Raw genomic sequence first — 16,258 nt, 5'->3', positions numbered from 1 at the left:
CCCCATTTTGTTTTAGATCTCATTATGTAGCCCTAGTTGGCTTTGAATTTGAGATCTCCTGCCTCAACTTCCAAAGTGCCAGAATTACAGGCATGGGCTACCATGCACAGCTTTTAAAGATATTAATTTCAAGAATTATGAGTAAATTTTCACTAAGTGCCTTAAAGGGTAAGTTTTTCATTTACTAACTTCCTCTTCAGGGTGGTCCTGGTCTTTATACCCTTGGAAGCTTGCAGGTCAGAGCCCAACAAGTCAGAATTGCCACATTCGCCATGTGCCTTCCTCACTAAAGGACCTAGTGTACAGGTGAGCCTAGAGACCAAGGAGCGGGCTAAAATGTTCACATGGACAGACACGCCTCCAAGGGTATTAATAGGGTCTCTATAGGAGATAACAATACCCTTCTCAAGATCATTGGACAGCCTGTGGGCCCCGTCAGTCCCCAGAACCAATCAGAGACTGCGTGCAACCTGCCCCTTTAGCCTGAGAGGCCACCCATCTGGTGCACAGCCCTTCCTTCAGCCCGTGAGCCGTCTGGTGCACAGCTCTAGCATCCAGTTCAACCCCAAGTAAGTTCTTCATGGGCAACGGGACATGACATGTCTGGGGTCACAGGTTAACTGTCCCAGGTCATGATGAAGTTATGTCTAGTGGTTTGCCTGTGGGGAGCCCTCAAGGCTGTAGTGAGGGATACAGACTCTGTGGGAGGATACCTTTGCCCTGGTTGCCTAGCCAGGCCCTTTTCCTGCTCCTGCTCTTACTTTTATGGCAAGGAGACCCACCAATCCAAGGACTGTGTTTGAGGGTCCTTGAAGCTCACCCAGGTGAACTACAGAAAGCCTCCTGGACAGGTCAGGCACTGGAAGCTCACACCTGTACTCCTAGCTACTCAGGAGGCTGAGATCTGAGGATTGAAATTTGAAGCCAGCCCAGGCAGGAATGTCCCTGAGATTCTCATCTCCAATTAACCACTAAAAAGCTGGAAGCAGAGTTGTGGCTCAACTGGTAGAGTGATAGCAAAAAACTCAGCGACAGCAATCAAGTCCTGAGTTCAGGCTAAGCTCCAGGATCAGCATGTGCACGCAGGCAGGCATGCGCACACACAATCCCCTAGACAATGCCATGGATGTGGCTAGATCCTTGAGTCTCTCTCTCTTTTTTTTTTGCTGGTCGTGGGGCCTGAACGCTGGGCCTGGGCGCTGTCCCTCAGCTCTTCAGCTCAAGGCTAGTGCTCTACCACTTGAGCCACAGCACCACTTTCAGCTTTTTCTGCTTATGTGGTGCTGAGGAATCAGGGCCTTACGCATGCGAGGCAAACACTCTACCACTGAGCCACCTTCCCAGCCCTGTTGAGTCTCTTATTGATTGCCTGTTAACTGCCCTTCACTCATGGTTGGCTCTAGATCTGATAGCAGCTCATACCATTCAGTATCATTTCTACTTTTTTAAGGAGCCTTGAAGTTTCTTAACATCTCAAAGGGGAGGGCAAATGGAGACAGCCCCTATATGTCTATTTTTGTTTAACTTGCTATCTAAAAGTAGGGGGACAAGTTTGTTGTTTTTTTTTCTCCCTTGTCCTGCTTTGCGTGATGGGGACCTCGGAGGAAATGGGGACCCAGTTCCCGCCTTACCCGCCCACCAAGTCTGGATGTAAGCTTTGGGCTTATTTCCACTTTCAGAAAACAGGAAACACAGACCTAGTGAGTTTTTCTTTTTTGTTTAGTGAGATTTTCTGGCAAGTTGCTCAGCACCTTAGGGAACAGGTGCTTTGTGGACTGGTGGTGGAGCTCCTCGGCCCTCACTGCCCTAGGGTCCTGTCCACAGGGTACCACAGGGGAGCTGAGGGAAGAGTGGCTCTGCAACTTCCATAATGACCACACAGTTCAAGCAGGAGTGCTGCCAGCCTGGACACTCCTCTTGTAGGGTTCAAGTCACAGAGCTCCTGGGGGTTAGGTGGCTAGGCATTCAAGCAGCACAGTGGTTTTTATGAGCCCTCTCACTTCTAAGGGCTTAGAATGCTTTTGTTTACAAGCATGATGACAGTTTTCTGAATGCAGCGTGGGCTGGCTGGCGCCTCTGTAGTCTGTGGACACTACCACCACTAGCAGAGCTCCCTTGTGGAGGGCCCCATTGGCCCTTGTCTGTCCTGGAGTTCCATGGCATCAGTAGAGGCGCCTGCTCAGGGGCTGGAGCCTGGCCCCCGTGTGTCGGCTTAGCTCCTCCAGCACCTGTTTTTCTTGGAGGTACATCTGGAACACAGGAGAACACTCACTGGTCAGGCCTCCAGTTGCTCTCTGCACTCTGGAAGGCCTTCCCCAAAGCCACCTCCAGAAGGGGGGCTGGTCGGGTTCAGGCCTAAGGGAGGTACCAGAGGCTGGGCACCTTTTCCAGCACCTGCGTCACAGGCAGGCAGCGGGTTGGCACTGGGATGGGTACCGAGGACTGGGGGAAGAAGGAACGCAGGAGGGCCTGGGGCGGACTGAGATACCAGGAGGGCCTTCTTTATTATTTATTGAAACAAGAAAATCATCTCTTAAGAAATTTTGGGAGGGCTGGTAAGGTGACTCAGTGGTAGAGTGCTTGCCTTGCATGCATGAGGCCCTGGGTTTGATTACTCAGCACCACATAAGCAAAAAGAAAAAAGCCGGAAGTGGTGCTGTGGCTCAAGTGGTAGAGCACTAGCCTTGAGCTGAAGAGCTGAGGGACAGCGCCCAGGCCCAGAGTTCAGGCCCCACGACCTTCTCAAAAAAATGAAATTTTGGGACCTTTTCAGGTTTAAAACATGTAGCATAATGGTATGTAATGTCTAATATTTTCTTTTTCTTTTTTTTTGTCGGTCATGGGGCTTGAACTCTGGGCTTGGGCGCTGTCCTTGTGCTCTTCAGCTTAAGGCGAATGCTCTACTGCTTGAGCCACAGCGCCACTTCCGGTTTTCTAGTGGTTTTTATTAGAGATAAGAATCTTACAGACTTTCCTGCCTGGCTGGCTTTGAACCTCGGTCCTCAGATTTCAACCTCCTGAGTAGCTAGGATTACAGGTGTGAGCCACCAGCGCCCGACTCTAATAATTTTCTTTCTTACTTTCAGTCATGGGGGCTGAGCGCCCGACTCTAATAATTTTCTTTCTTACTTTCTGTCAGTCATGGGGGCTGAACTCTGGGCCTGGGTGCTGTCCCTCAGCTCTTTCAGTTCAAGTCTAGTGCCCTACCACTTGAGCCACAGCGCCACTTCTAGATTTTTTCTGTGTATGTGGTGCTGAAGAGTTGAACCCAGGGCCTCAGGTGTGAGCCACCAGCACCAGGCTCATTCTTTTTTTTGTCTTGGTTGTTCATTTATCTGCCTTTGGGAGGGTAAGTAGGGGCATAGAAATGTAGGAACAAAGGGTAAACAAATGTAGCAATAGTACTCACTGGACACTATGTTGAAAATGAACTATACAACTTGTGGGTGGAGATGAAAAGAGTGAGGGAAGGGGTGACACTGTTCAAAAAGAAATGAACTCTGGGGCTGGGAAGGTGGCTTGGTGGTAGAGCGCTTGCCTTGCATGCATGAAGCCCTGGGTTCAACTCCTCAGTATCACATAAGCAGAAATAGCTGGAAGTAGCTCTGTGGCTCAAGTGGTAGAGTGCTAGTCTTGTGCAAAAGCAGCTCAGGGACAGTACCAGGCCCTGAGTTCAAGCTGCAGGACTGGCAAAAAAAAAAAGGAAAAAAAAGAAATGTTGCCCGGGTCTGCCTTTTTTTTCTGGTACCCTGCAGGATTCTGGACTAAGAGCTTTGTTTGGTTGGCTCTGTAATCACTTGAGTTGTGCCTTCAGCTTGGCTTTCTGCTGGTTCTTTGGGAGATGGAATCTCCTAACCATGATTCTTTTAGCTTCTGATGAGCTATGATCCTGTCTTCCCACAGCAAGTTCTAATACAATGAAATGTATTTGGGATACTAATACTTGAAACAAACATCTGTGAGCCTTTTCATAAAGGGAAGGTCAGCTGCCTGGGTTCCTGTCTCTGGCCATGGAGTGAGGCGGGGCTGGGCAATCAGCCTGGGTGCCTTGGGTGGAACACACGCCCGCTTCCTTAGGGCATGTTCATACCTTCTGCCACTCTGCCTCTGAATGATGTGTGAAGCCCAGCAGATGACAAAGTCCATGGGTAGCTGTCACCTGTTGGAACAATTAAAAAGCCAGCTCAGGGATAATCTAAGAGTTGTCCCTTCAGCATCACCCTAGGTTCATGGGCTGCCTTTATCTAGACTGGGCTGGTTCCAAACCAGGATGCTAGTAGGACAGGACCCTTGATAGCAGTCCAGGGCAGGAATGAAGTACCCAGCTTCACTACCCTCCTGCGTAAGATGTGGGCCCTTTGCAGGGGTGGAGGTGGGGGTGTGTGAGGGGAGATGGTGGGAGGGATAGAGGAAGAAAAATAAGGGAGGGGGTAACAAGTTAGACAAGAAATGTACTCACTACCTTATGTAACTGTAACCCCTCTACACATCACCTTGAGAATAAAATTAAAATTAAAAAAAAAAAAAGAATTTGTGGGGCCAATTAAAGAGTTGAGCAGCTGATCAACCAGTGTAGTTCTAGCACTTAGGGAGGCTGAGGGAGAGGACTGCATAGGTTGGAGGGAAAGAAAGAGGAGAAAGAAGGGAAAGTAGGAAAACAAAATGTTGAAGACTTTTTCTTTTATGTTCATTCCTTCACATGGAATTCTACCTCACAAAGATTCCAAGAGAATGTAAACTGCACTCCTACACTCGAGTCTTAAACCCACAGACCCACGCATCTGGGAGGCTGAGGCAGGAGGATCACACATTAGGAGTGGGCTAAGGAGGAAGATCATCAAAAAGCAAAACAAAGCAAACAGAAAACCAGAAGTGACCCAAAGCATATACACGTCTCACTAAAGAGCAGCATGTGTTTATTATGCCTACACTCAACTCTGAGTGCTTTTTTTTTTGGCTTGGGGCTTGAACTTGAGACTTCTGGCTCTAGCTCAGCTTCTTCTTCTTTTTTTTAATAATTAGTGAGATTAAGTGATTACATAAATTTCATAGTATTGTGGGATAGTGATACTTAGTTAAAGTCACAAACACATTTTAACCTTCACAAGGCAAATTGTCATTATCATGGTCTATCATGTTTGTGAATTCTATAAGCTTTGACAATACAACTATTTCTTCCACATGGGGTGATATGTACATTCCTTTCCTTTTGCTTAGTGTCAGCTGTTCCCTCTTTCCCTGTCCTTCCCTCCCTCCCATTGCTGCCATTGAGTTGCTTAGTTCGTTTTTTATCAAATGTCCAGTGCAGCTGATGGGCCCCTCTGTTGTATATTTTCCCGTTTCCCTCTGATCCTGTCTAGCTCAGCTTTTTAGATCACAGCTGCTGTTCTACCACTTGTGTTATGCCTCCACATCCTGCATTTTGCTGGTTATTTGAACATAGAGTGTTTAGGATTTCTCAGATCTCAGCCTCCTGAGCAGCTAGGATTACAGGCTTGAGCTACTGGGACCCAGTAATATGCACCATTATTGTAGCTAATAAGTCTGCTTAAATTTCCCATCTGTCTTATTCTTAAGTTCTTTTCTGTGGCAGAGTAAAGGATCCTCAGGTGGCCTGGTTAGAGATACCCCTTTCTTCTCTTAGAGATAGAGCTAAGTGTTTAGAACCAGCTTGGGCATCACAGGGAGACGCTACCACTCTCACTCAAAGAATGTTATACAGCAAAGAGCAGGGAGCAAATGGAAGAGGGGAAGGGGGATGGTTGGCACTAGCCACTCTGAGGTAAGAAGCTGAGAGGCATAGCCTCTACCCTAGGTCCGACTGAGAGGGAAAGCTATGGGAACATGAGAATAGGGATCGCAGGGTATGGAGCACACCTGATTACTGACAGTTCTGTACAAAAGCTCAACAAAGTGGGCAGAGCAGAGTGAGACTTTTGGTCTGTCTCCATCGACTCAGGGTTGGGCTGCACCCCAGAAGAGGGGGATAGAAAAGTGCAGAGCTGTGGGTAGGAGGTTGGGAGCCTGCTGGCTGAAGCCTGGCAAGGCCCACGTGTATGGGGGGGAGCTGCTGCAGTGGGGTGGCAGGAGGCCATCTACCATACCACGACAGGAGGGACATCAGCTGGGGCCCAAGCCCTAGCACTGTCTGCTGTTGATCCAGGATGTAGAAGAGTGGGTTGGCTTTCCACTTGGGAGTACCTGGAGGAGGAAATGACAGGGAACAGAATTTTCTGGAGCTGGTGGAACCAGAGGTCCCCTGAGGTATGTGTGTGCATGCGTGAGCGTGTGTTTGTGTGTGTAGGAATGGGAGGTTCTCAAGAAGACATAACTACACTAAATAGCCTACAGGCTTGTCTGACCTTAGACTAAAACATAGCAGACAAAGTCAAAGTTATCTTTGGCTATCTTTAGTCCACCCCCCTCCCCCCGCTTTTTATTTCTGTGGCTCTGGGGCTTGAACTTAGGTCCTCAAGCTCACTGAATTTGCTTGCTCACTAAGAGCTGGCACTCTACCATTTGAGCCATGTTTAGGCTGGTTTTTGCTGGTTAATTGGAGATGGAGTCTTACTGACTTTTCTGCCTATGCTCACTTCAAATCTTTTTTTTTTTTTTTTGCCAGTCCTGGGGACTAAACTTGGGACCTGGGCACTGTTCTGAGCTGCTTTTTGCTCAGGCTAGTGTTCTATCTCGAGTCACAGCAACCCTTCCTTTTTCTATGTATGTGGTACTGAGGAATTGAGCCCAGGCCCTCATTCATGCTAGGCAAGCACTATACCACTATCACTTCAAATCTTCACCCTCTGTCTCTCAGCTTTCTGTGTGGAGAGCTAGGATTACCGGTGTGAGCTACTGGCACCTGGCTAGGCTTATTCATTTCAATTTGTGAAGTCAGGTTATGAGTACAATGCCTTTCTTTTTTTTTTTAAAAACTTTTTTTTGTCTTTTCTTTTTTAGTACTGGGGATCGAACCCAGGACATTGCACTTGCTAGGCAAGCACTTTGCCACTGAGCTACATCCTAGCCCCAATGCCTTGCTTTCTTTTCTTCCTTCCTTCCTTCCTTCCTTCCTTCCTTCCTTCCTTCCTTCCTTCCTTCCTTCCTTCCCCCTCCCCCCACCTTTTCTTTCTTTCTTCCCAGTCCTGGGGCTTGAACTCAGGGTCTGGGGGCTATCCCTGAGCTTTTTTGCTCAAGGTTAGGGCTTTACCATTGAGCTACTGCTCCATTTCAGGCTTCTTGGTGGTTAACCAAGACTTTCCTGCCTGGTCTGGCCTCAAACCACAATCCTGAGATCTCAGCTTCCTAAGTAGTTAGAATTATAGGTGTGAGCCCCTGGTGCCCAGAGTCAATGGGTTTTGATCAATATCACCTCTTCCTTCCATCAATCTCCCTCATTTGGCTAGGCCCATTTTCTAGCAAGCTTTATATTCCCTGTGCTATAACTTCCCTGAGATTATTAGATGCAATCTGGCATTTCAGCTTGACATACCTCTAGCCTCTACAACCTAAAGGTTGTCATCTTTTGCCATGTCACATCATTGACCTTGAGTGAAGATTTGGAGGATTAAGTGCTTGAGGCCAGCCTGTACAAAGCTAGTGAGACTCCATCTCAGAATAGTTCACATCTGGAATCTCAGCTGCAGGAAGCACAGTCCAGGATAGCCCAGGGAAAAAGCATGAGACCCACCTGAACAGTAACTAAAGCAAAAGAGCTGGACATGGGTTAGGTGGTAGAGTACCTGCCTAGCAAACACTAGGCCCTGAGTTCAAACCCCAAAACCCGCCAGGCAGTGGTGGCTCATGCCTGTAATCCTAGCTACTCAGGAGGCTGAGATCTGAGGTCTACAGTCCAAAGCCAGCCTGGGCAGGAAAGTCCATGAGGCTTTAATCTCCAATAAACCACCAGAAAACTGGAAGTGGCACTGTGGCTCAAGTGACAGAGTGCTAGCTTTGAGCTGAAGAGCTGAGAGACAGTGTCCAGGCCCAGAGTTCAAGCCCCACAGCCAAAAACAAAGCAAAACAAACACACACACACACACAAACCCCAAACTACACCAAAAAACCTAGAATCCTCCAAAACCCCCCCCACAATAACCAAAAATAAAAACAAAACAAAACAAAACAAAAAAAACCACCCCTCAAACTCCCAAAGTTCATGTAACCTCTTTCATCCTCTTCCATTATGGAACATTTCAGAGTAACTTGAATCCATGTTCCCGGGCCATGGGTCATTTCTATTTGGCTCAGAATAAGACATTTTCTTACACCCTTAAAAACAGAATTTTTAAGTATTGGTGGCCCACACCTGTAATCCTAGCTACTCAGGAGGCTGGGATCTGAGGATCGTGGTTCAAAGCCAACCTGGGCAGAAAAGTCCATGAAATTCTTATCTTCAATAAACTACTCAGAGCCAGAAGTGGTGCTATGGCTCAAGTGGTAGAGTGCTAGCCTTGAGCACAAAGAGGCTCAGGGGCAGTGCTCAGGCCCTGCATTCAAGCCCAGGGATGAGGGGAAGCAGAGCTAGTGTTTTATATTACAGGGTGCAAGCTCTTGGACACATGGATTCCAGGGCTTAAGCATCTGCTATGCCACATCCTGTTACTCTCAGGAAGGAAGTTTGCATCTTCATTCTCTGTACTGCACAGCAAGCCTCAGCTTGGCCCCAGAGATACAGTCACGGCAGAGGTAATGCCTTCACATGGGGTCTCCTGGGAAGCCCTGTCTTAGGTCACTCAGAAGCCAAAGAAAAGATCGAACTAACTGGCAAACTTGTTGACACTCTTCACTCATCAGAACACTTTCCTCATACATCAAGCTGAGGAAAGACAAATCTGGAGTGTCCCAGAGGCTGGTGTCCCTCCCACTTTGGTAGCTTAATAAGCACGTGATCCAGGAATTGGAGGCATAGCTTAAGTGGTAGGGTGCCAGCTATGAGCTAAAAAGCCAAGCAAGAGTACAGGCCTTTAGTTCAAGCCCTAGTACCAGCATGCACCTGCACAGGTGCATATACACGCGTGCAGACATACCCACACCAGAAGAGAGCAAGCATGCAAGCAAGCAAGCAAGCAAGAAATAAAGAGAAAAAGAAAAAGCAGCTGATCCTCCAGGTCTCTGCTGATATCAGGATTTATCAGAGGAGGGGGTTGGGCTCCTATTTTCTCACTGTTGTGCTATGCTTAGAAGTTTTCCTACTGGAACACTATGGATAGTAATGTGCACACAGTCTCTTCTCAGCCTCTCTGTGTCTGTGTCATGTTAGTCAGGATGTGTGATTTCAGTATACCACTTACAATCAGGATGTCATAGTAGTCCTCATTTTCTTTGCACTGCTGGAAGATATATTCCACTCCTAGGAAAATGTCTCCCAAATTATAATCGTCTCGAAAATCTGGCTGGGGAAATTCACCTGCTTTCAGATTCTATAAATGAGGAAACAGACTTGGAGGACACCATCTCAGCAACAGAAATCCAACCACAGGGCTGGGCTTGCTACCCCAGAGGACACCTGGTTCTCGGACCACAGTTATGCTCAGACCACACTGCGTGCCGGAGACTGGGTGTTGGCCAGGGCTAGGGTGGAGTGGACACAACTGCTACGCGCTTTTCCTTCATTAGACTGGATTTCTCAGATGTGAAACTATCAGATTACAGCACACATTGAGTTCTGAACCCAGCCTCACTTGACTGGCTTGACTGCTTGGCTAGTGCTCTACCATTTGAGCCACATCTCCATCCAGGTTTGTTCTCTCCCCACCCCCATGGAGTCTCAAGGACTTTTTGGCCTGGGCTGGCTTTGAACTGTGTTTGTACAGATTTTAGCCTCCTGAGTAGCTAGGCTACCAGTGCCAAGGCTAGGAATGTGGCTTAGTGGTAGTATGCTTGGCCTAGCACGCATGAGGCCCTGGTTCAATTCCACATAAAGAAAAAAAATAATAAAATTATAAAATAAACAAACTTAACGGGCTGAGATGTGGCTGAATGGTAGAGTGCTTGCCTAGCATGCTTGAAGCCCTGGGTTCGATTCCTTAGTACCACATAAACAGAAAGAGCTGGAAGTGGCGCTGTGACTCAAGCAGAGTGCTAGCCTTGAGCAAAAGAGGCTCAGGGACAGTACCCAGGCCCTGAATTCAAGCCCGAGGCCTGGCAAAAAAAAAAAAAAAGCTACCAGTGCCTAGCCCATATGTAAGTTTTAAAGGCTCTCAAAGAGCTGTATATTGCCAAAATACTTTCCAAAAGGGTTGCTCCAAAGTTTTGGCTACTAGCAATGAGCAAAGCTTTATACTATTCAATATAGATATCTATAACATATTTGTTTAAAATGTTTACCCTGGTTTCTTTCCAGTGTTACTCCATTATCCCAATCTAAAAATATTCATTATTGAAGTCCCACATTCTACACTTTTACGTAATTTTGAAAAATGTCAAAAACTAACCATATCTATCCTAAAATTGCTTAACCACACAAGAAAGCTTGATCAGAAGGAATTTATTTTTTTTACCTCATGAAATGGAAAAGAAAGCACATCAGTTGGGATATCTTTCTTTCTGTAGATCCTATTAATATGCTGAATACTCTTATTGTCAACACAGATGAGCCCCAGGTCAAACTTCCGCACTCCTAAAATACTCCTTACAATTTCCATCTTCCTTCGAAGTGGCGTTCTCCGAATGGGGATCACTCGCTGTAGGTTTCTAATCACCAAAGTCATTTCAGGAAGAACACCCAGCACTTCCAAATGTTTGCAAGGAACCTATGGTTAAAATCAAGAGACTCATCAGTTCTACAAAGTGATAAATTCTGTAAAGACACACGTGCAGCCGGGTGCCAATGGCTCCCGCCTGTAATCCTAGTTACTCGGGAAGCTGAGATCTGAGGATCACGGTTCAGAAGCCAGGCTGGGCAGGAAAGTCTGTGAGACTTTTTTTTTTTTTTTAAACCAGGGCTGAGAACTGAACCCAGGGCCTTGGGTGCGCCAGGCAGGCGCCCTTCTGCTGGGCTAAACCCCCAGCCCCTGTGAGACTCTTATCTCCAATAAACCACCAGAAAACTGGAAGTGGCGCTGTGGCTCAAGCGGTAGAGTGGTCACCTTGCGCTGAAGAGCTCAAGCCTAGGCCCAGAGATCCAGCCCTGACACCGACAAAAGACACACGTGCATTTACAACCAATCACTTTATTTGATGTAATCTGTTCAAATCTTTGAGGAATTCAAATTTAATATAGGAAGATATGAAACTGAAGGATAGAAAAGGAAGAAATGGAGGCCCAAGCAAACCAGGACTGACGATGGCCATGAGGTTTAAGACTATAGTAGGAAGGAAAGGAGCCTTAATAGTGAGAGATATGGCTGTGTGTGAGGGACAAGGAAGGGTGTGGAACCAGAGTGTGTGGGGGGATGGAAGTGTAGGGATGTCACCAGAGACAGGTGAGGCTTAGTAAAGTTTCCCTTTAAATGTAGAACTCTTCACTTAGGGTCCTTGACTTTGATCACAGAGTAAGAATTTCTGGACAGGGGATGGGAAGGTGGCTCAGTGGGAAGGTGGCTCAGTGGTAGAGCGCTTGCTTTGCATGCATGAGGCCCTGAGTTCGATTCCTCAGCACCACATAAGCAAAAAAAAAAAGCTGGAAGTGGCACTGTGGCTCAAGTGGTAGAGCGCTAGCCTTGAGCTGAAGAGCTGAGGGACAGTGCCCAGGCCCAGAGTTCAGGCCCATGACCGAATCCCCCCCCCAACCCCCCCCCCCCAAAAAAAGAATTTCTGGACAAGTCAGGATGGTAAGAAAACTTAGTAGCTTCATTAAGTACACAAACAGATGGGCAGGGGGACTCTAACTGTGGGTGCTCTCACTGGGAGACAGACACACAGCTCCTTGGCTGTTAGGGCATTTATATGGTAAAGGCAAGGGGTCTGGCTTCAAAGTTATGCAAAGCTGGATGTTTTATCTTGGCTCTAATCACTCCTGGTGTTACTTTCTGAGCTTCTGGATGTTTGGGAACATTTTTTTTGGGGGGGGGGTCCAGTCGTGGGGCCTGAACTCTGGGCCTGGGCGCTGTCCCTCAGCTCTTCAGCTCAAGGCTAGTGCTCTACCACTTGAGCCACAGCGCCACTTCCGGCTTTTTTTCTTTTTGCTTATGTGGTGCTGAGGAATCAAACCCAGGGCCTCTGTCATGCAAGGCAAGCGCTCTACCACTGAGCCACCTTCCCAGCCCCATTTTTTTTTTTAATTGTGAAAATACTGTACAGAGGGGTTACAATTACATGGGCAAGATAATGAGTACATTTCCTATCAAGCATTGTAGCCTCCTCCTTTGTTTCCCCTTCCCATCCTCCCCCGCCCCCCAACATTTCTTCCAGGTAAGAATACATCCTGCCATAAAACAGAACCTTAGTCGGTCGTGGGGCTTGAACTCTGGGCCTGGGCGCTGTCCCTCAGCTCTTCAGCTCAAGGCGAGCACTCTACCACTTGAACTACAGTGCCACTTCCAGTTTTCTAGTGGTTACTGGAGATAGGAGTCTCATGGTCTTTGCTGCCTGGGCTGGCTTTGAACTGCGATCCTCAGATCTCAGCCTCCTGAGTAGCTAGGATGACAGGCTTGAGCCAACAGCACCTGGCCGTGGGGGGAAACATTTTTCTAAGGAAGGCATACATCCTTCACGAAGGAATGCATCCTGTCCTCTCTCTTTGAAGCAAAGATGGCCCTATGTTTCTTTTTTCTTTTTGCCAGTCCTGGGGCCCTAACTCATGGCCTGGGCACTGTCCCTGAGCCTCGTTGAATGTTCAAGGCTAGTGCTCTACCACTTGAGTCACAGCATTACTTCTGGCTTTTCTGCTTATGTGGTACTCAGGAATTGAACCCAAGGCTTCATGCATGCTAGGCAAGCACTCTACAACTAAGCCACATTCCTAGCCCCACTTCTATGTTTCTAAATACCGTATTTCTGAGTGGCCTTCACCAGGCCTCAGTTTAAGTTATCCTATTTCATTTTCCTCTAAATGACTTTGGTCCCTGAATCTTAAGGGAAGTAGATAAAGGAATATCTCCTGTATTTGCCATAAGCTGACCATACTTCATTTCCCTCTCATCTCTCTGGCTTTAAAGAGGCGAGGGAAAAGGGAAGGGTGTGAAACCACTGTATGATCATGGATGAAAACAATCATCCCAGGAGACCATGCAGAGACAGGGCACAGGCACAGGCATGTATAGCAAAGGAGTTTTATTGTCAGCAGGGACTAACAAGGCCAGTTCTCTCATTGGAGAAGGAGATGGGCGTTGGTAGGATTCCCTCCAGCTCAGGTCCTCAGGCCCTCCATCAAAACCAGTTGATCTGGCCAGGCCTAACTGCAACTGGCCTTCAAGCTGGGCCATTCCTCCCACTTCACTTCCCAGAGTTTTACCCCTGGCCCCAAGCTGCATTAGGGAAGGCTTCCTAACTGTTACAATCAGAAAACCCTGCCCAGCTATGTGCTGGCTTCAGCATTCAGCTGCACACCCATGCAGAGGACTTTCCTTACTTCCCTCCCCTGGCCCTGACTATACATTTGACCCTGAACAAAAGTCTGTCACCACTTCTTCTTCTCCAGTGGTGAGGGTGGCAATAAACTGCTTTTTCTGTATGTGGTGGGTGCTTTCAGGCATGCCTGAATCCTGGAGGTAGGGACGGGCACTTGGCTGATAGGTTACTAAGCCTGTCAGTCCGGTGCTTGGGACTGGGAGTTTCCTGTGACTCTGCCCCCTGACCTCACTCTATTTGGGTCCAGACCAGCTCAGGCACCATTACACCATGCCACCTGTCTCCATGCTCTTGTCCTGTCTCCTGGCTCTTCTCTGGTCACCATCGTGTTCCACTTCAGCTCTCCATTGGAGCGGAATTCGTTTGTTGATGGTGTTTTTGTTCCTTCTTTCCTCTCTGGCCTTCATGGCTGTTTCCTAACAGGGTTAATTGCATTTGCTGGCTGCTGGTATTTGAGACAGGAGCCCACTATGCTATGGCTGGCCTTTTAATAAAGATTCCCAATTAGACCTCACCTTTTTCCTCACTGTACAACACATGTCTACTTGGAGCACCCCAGCCCAGCTGTCCCCCAATATAGCCTTGAGCCCATTTCTTACAGAAAGCCTCTCATTTCTTACAGAAAGCGCAGGGGGAGGAGACTGGGTGTGTGAGTGTGCTTGAAGTGTGGGGAGAGGCGAGGATGTGTGTGTGTGAAGGCGTGGGGAGATGTCTGAGTATGTCAGTGTGCATGTGGTGGAGGTGCACATGGCAATGGAGGTGTGTGAGGGAGATGCACACGGAGATGGAGGTGTGTGGTGGGGGGGGTGCACGCGGCCACGGGCGATGGAGGTGTGTGGTGATGGGGGTGCATGGGGTGATGGAGGTGTTGTGACGGCAGAGCTGCATGTGGCAATGGAGGCGCAGATGGAGGACCCTGGGAAGGAGGGCAGACAAGAATTGTGGAGGTTGAACACACCACAGAGGGAGGAGGTGTGCACATCGTGGGGGGGGGTGAAGGGTGCGCACACCGCGGGGGTGGGGGGTGAAGGGTGCACACACCGCGGGGGGTGGAGGGTGCGCACCGTGGGGGGGTGGAGGGTGCACACGGCGGGGGTGGGTGGAGGGTGCGCACCGCGGGGGGGTGGAGGGTGCGCACACCGCGGGGGGGGGGTGGAGGGCGCGCACCGCGGGGGGGGTGGAGGGTGCGCACACCGCGGGGGGGGGGTGGAGGGCGCACACCGCGGGGGGGTGGAGGGCGCACACCACGGGGGGTGGAGGGTGAGGACACCGCGGGGGGGTGGAGGGCGCACACCGCGGGGGGGTGGAGGGTGAGGACACCGCGGGGGGGGTGGAGGGTGCGCACCGCGGGGGGGGTGGAGGGTGCGCACACCGCGGGGGGGGGTGGAGGGTGCACACACCGCGGGGGGGTGGAGGGTGCACACACCGCGGGGGGGTGGAGGGTGCGCACACCGCAGGGGGGGTGGAGGGTGCGCACACCGCAGGGGGGGGTGGAGGGTGCACACCACGGGGGGGGTGGAGGGTGCGCACACCGCGGGGGGTGGAGGGTGCGCACACCGCAGGGGGGGGTGGAGGGTGCGCACACCGCAGGGGGGGGGTGGAGGGTGCGCACACCGCAGGGGGGGTGGAGGGTGCGCACACCGCAGGGGGGGGTGGAGGGCGCACACCGCGGGGGGGGTGGAGGGTGCGCACACCGCGGGGGGGGTGGAGGGTGCGCACCGCGGGGGGGTGGAGGGTGCGCACCGCGGGGGGTGGAGGGTGCGCACACCGCGGGGGGTGGAGGGTGCGCACACCGCAGGGGGGGGTGGAGGGTGCGCACACCGCAGGGGGGGGTGGAGGGTGCGCACACCGCGGGGGGGGGGGTGGAGGGTGCGCACCGCGGGGGGTGGAGGGTGCGCACACCGCGGGGGGTGGAGGGTGCGCACACCGCGGGGGTGGAGGGTGCGCACACCGCGGGGGGTGGAGGGTGCGCACACCACGGGGGGGTGGAGGGTGCGCACACCGCGGGGGGTGGAGGGTGCGCACACCGCGGGGGGGGGTGGAGGATGCGCACACCGCAGGGGGGGTGGAGGGTGCGCACACCGCGGGGTGGCAGCGCCGAAGGCCGAGAACGAGCGGTGAGGAAGGCCGGAGGCGGACGCCGGGGTCGAGCACCCCGCAGAGGGGGAACCGCGGCGCACCTACCGGGCGGAAGCGGACCGGAAAGGCCGGGAGCGCGGGGGAAGCGGAACCGGGCACCGGAAGCGGTCCCTGGCGGGGGGTCCTGCCCGCCGCGCGCAGCGAGCGAATCGCTCCCTCTGGCCGGTGTCCGCGGCTTCGCGCGCCGAGGGCTCCGTGCGGCCACTGGGCAGTGCAGGCAGGGCGTCGGACCCCAGCTAACCGCGGGCGGGCGCTGCGGGGCCCGGGCTTCCGGCGGGCGGGCGGTGAGCGTCGCGGCCAGGACTTCCGGTGAGGGGCGTTGCAGGGCCCGGGCTTCCGGCGGGCGGGCGGTGAGCGTCGCGGCCAGGACTTCCGGTGGGGGGCGTTGCAGGGCCCGGGCTTCCGGCGGGCGGGCGGTGAACGTCGGGGGCAGGACTTCCGGTGGGGGGCGTTGCAGGGCCCGGGCTTCCGGCAGGCGGGCTGTGAGGGCCGGTCCTCCGCGCCCGGTGCCCCGGGTGCCCCCGGGCCCCGCCCTCAGGTTCTCCCGAGTCTCTGCTCCTCCTCCTGGCGCCGCCACCCGCCAGCGCGACGCCCCTGCGGCGGCCGCCGT

The 16,258-nt window shown here is 51.4% G+C and overlaps 1 protein-coding gene across 4 annotated transcripts; it reads right to left on the bottom strand.

Annotated features, from left to right (window-relative positions):
* Positions 1 to 1,116: 1,116 nt before the first annotated feature.
* Positions 1,117 to 15,969, bottom strand: LOC138808581 (endoribonuclease YbeY-like). 4 transcript variants are annotated; one of them, XR_011366509.1, is made up of 6 exons: positions 15,694 to 15,969; positions 10,500 to 10,751; positions 9,291 to 9,419; positions 6,105 to 6,201; positions 4,091 to 4,159; positions 2,231 to 2,249 (listed from the first exon to the last, which is right to left on the bottom strand). XR_011366509.1 is itself a non-coding variant. In XM_069994873.1 (5 exons), exons 2-5 carry the CDS (start codon positions 10,707 to 10,709, stop codon positions 2,163 to 2,165), a joined length of 495 nt encoding a protein of 164 aa, XP_069850974.1. In that variant the 5' UTR covers positions 10,710 to 10,751; positions 15,694 to 15,967; the 3' UTR covers positions 1,117 to 2,162. The 4 variants fall into 4 exon arrangements, 3 of the variants coding, with proteins under 3 accessions (XP_069850974.1, XP_069850977.1, XP_069850975.1); XM_069994873.1 differs by lacking the exon at positions 6,105 to 6,201 and having other exon boundaries at positions 1,117 to 2,249; positions 15,694 to 15,967; XM_069994874.1 differs by lacking the exon at positions 2,231 to 2,249 and having other exon boundaries at positions 2,481 to 4,159.
* Between the last annotated feature and the right edge of the window lie 289 nt (positions 15,970 to 16,258).

Source organism: Dipodomys merriami, unplaced genomic scaffold, assembly GCF_024711535.1.
Source record: "Dipodomys merriami isolate MVZ:Mamm:240054 unplaced genomic scaffold, mDipMer1.0.p SCAF_456, whole genome shotgun sequence".
NCBI lineage: Eukaryota > Metazoa > Chordata > Mammalia > Rodentia > Heteromyidae > Dipodomys > Dipodomys merriami.
This window is presented reverse-complemented; position numbering and strand designations above follow the sequence as displayed.

Bases quoted from the DNA above. Each gene is read 5' to 3' on its own strand.
- LOC138808581 (XM_069994873.1), bottom strand. From the start codon at position 10,709: ATGACTTTGGTGATTAGAAACCTACAGCGAGTGATCCCCATTCGGAGA. The intron at 4,160-9,290 runs GTAAGTGGTATA...TTGTTCCAACAG, and splicing joins ACTACTATGACATCCTGATT to GTGACAGCTACCCATGGACT. The intron at 2,250-4,090 runs GTATGAACATGC...CCTGTGTTCCAG, and splicing joins CAGAGGCAGAGTGGCAGAAG to ATGTACCTCCAAGAAAAACA.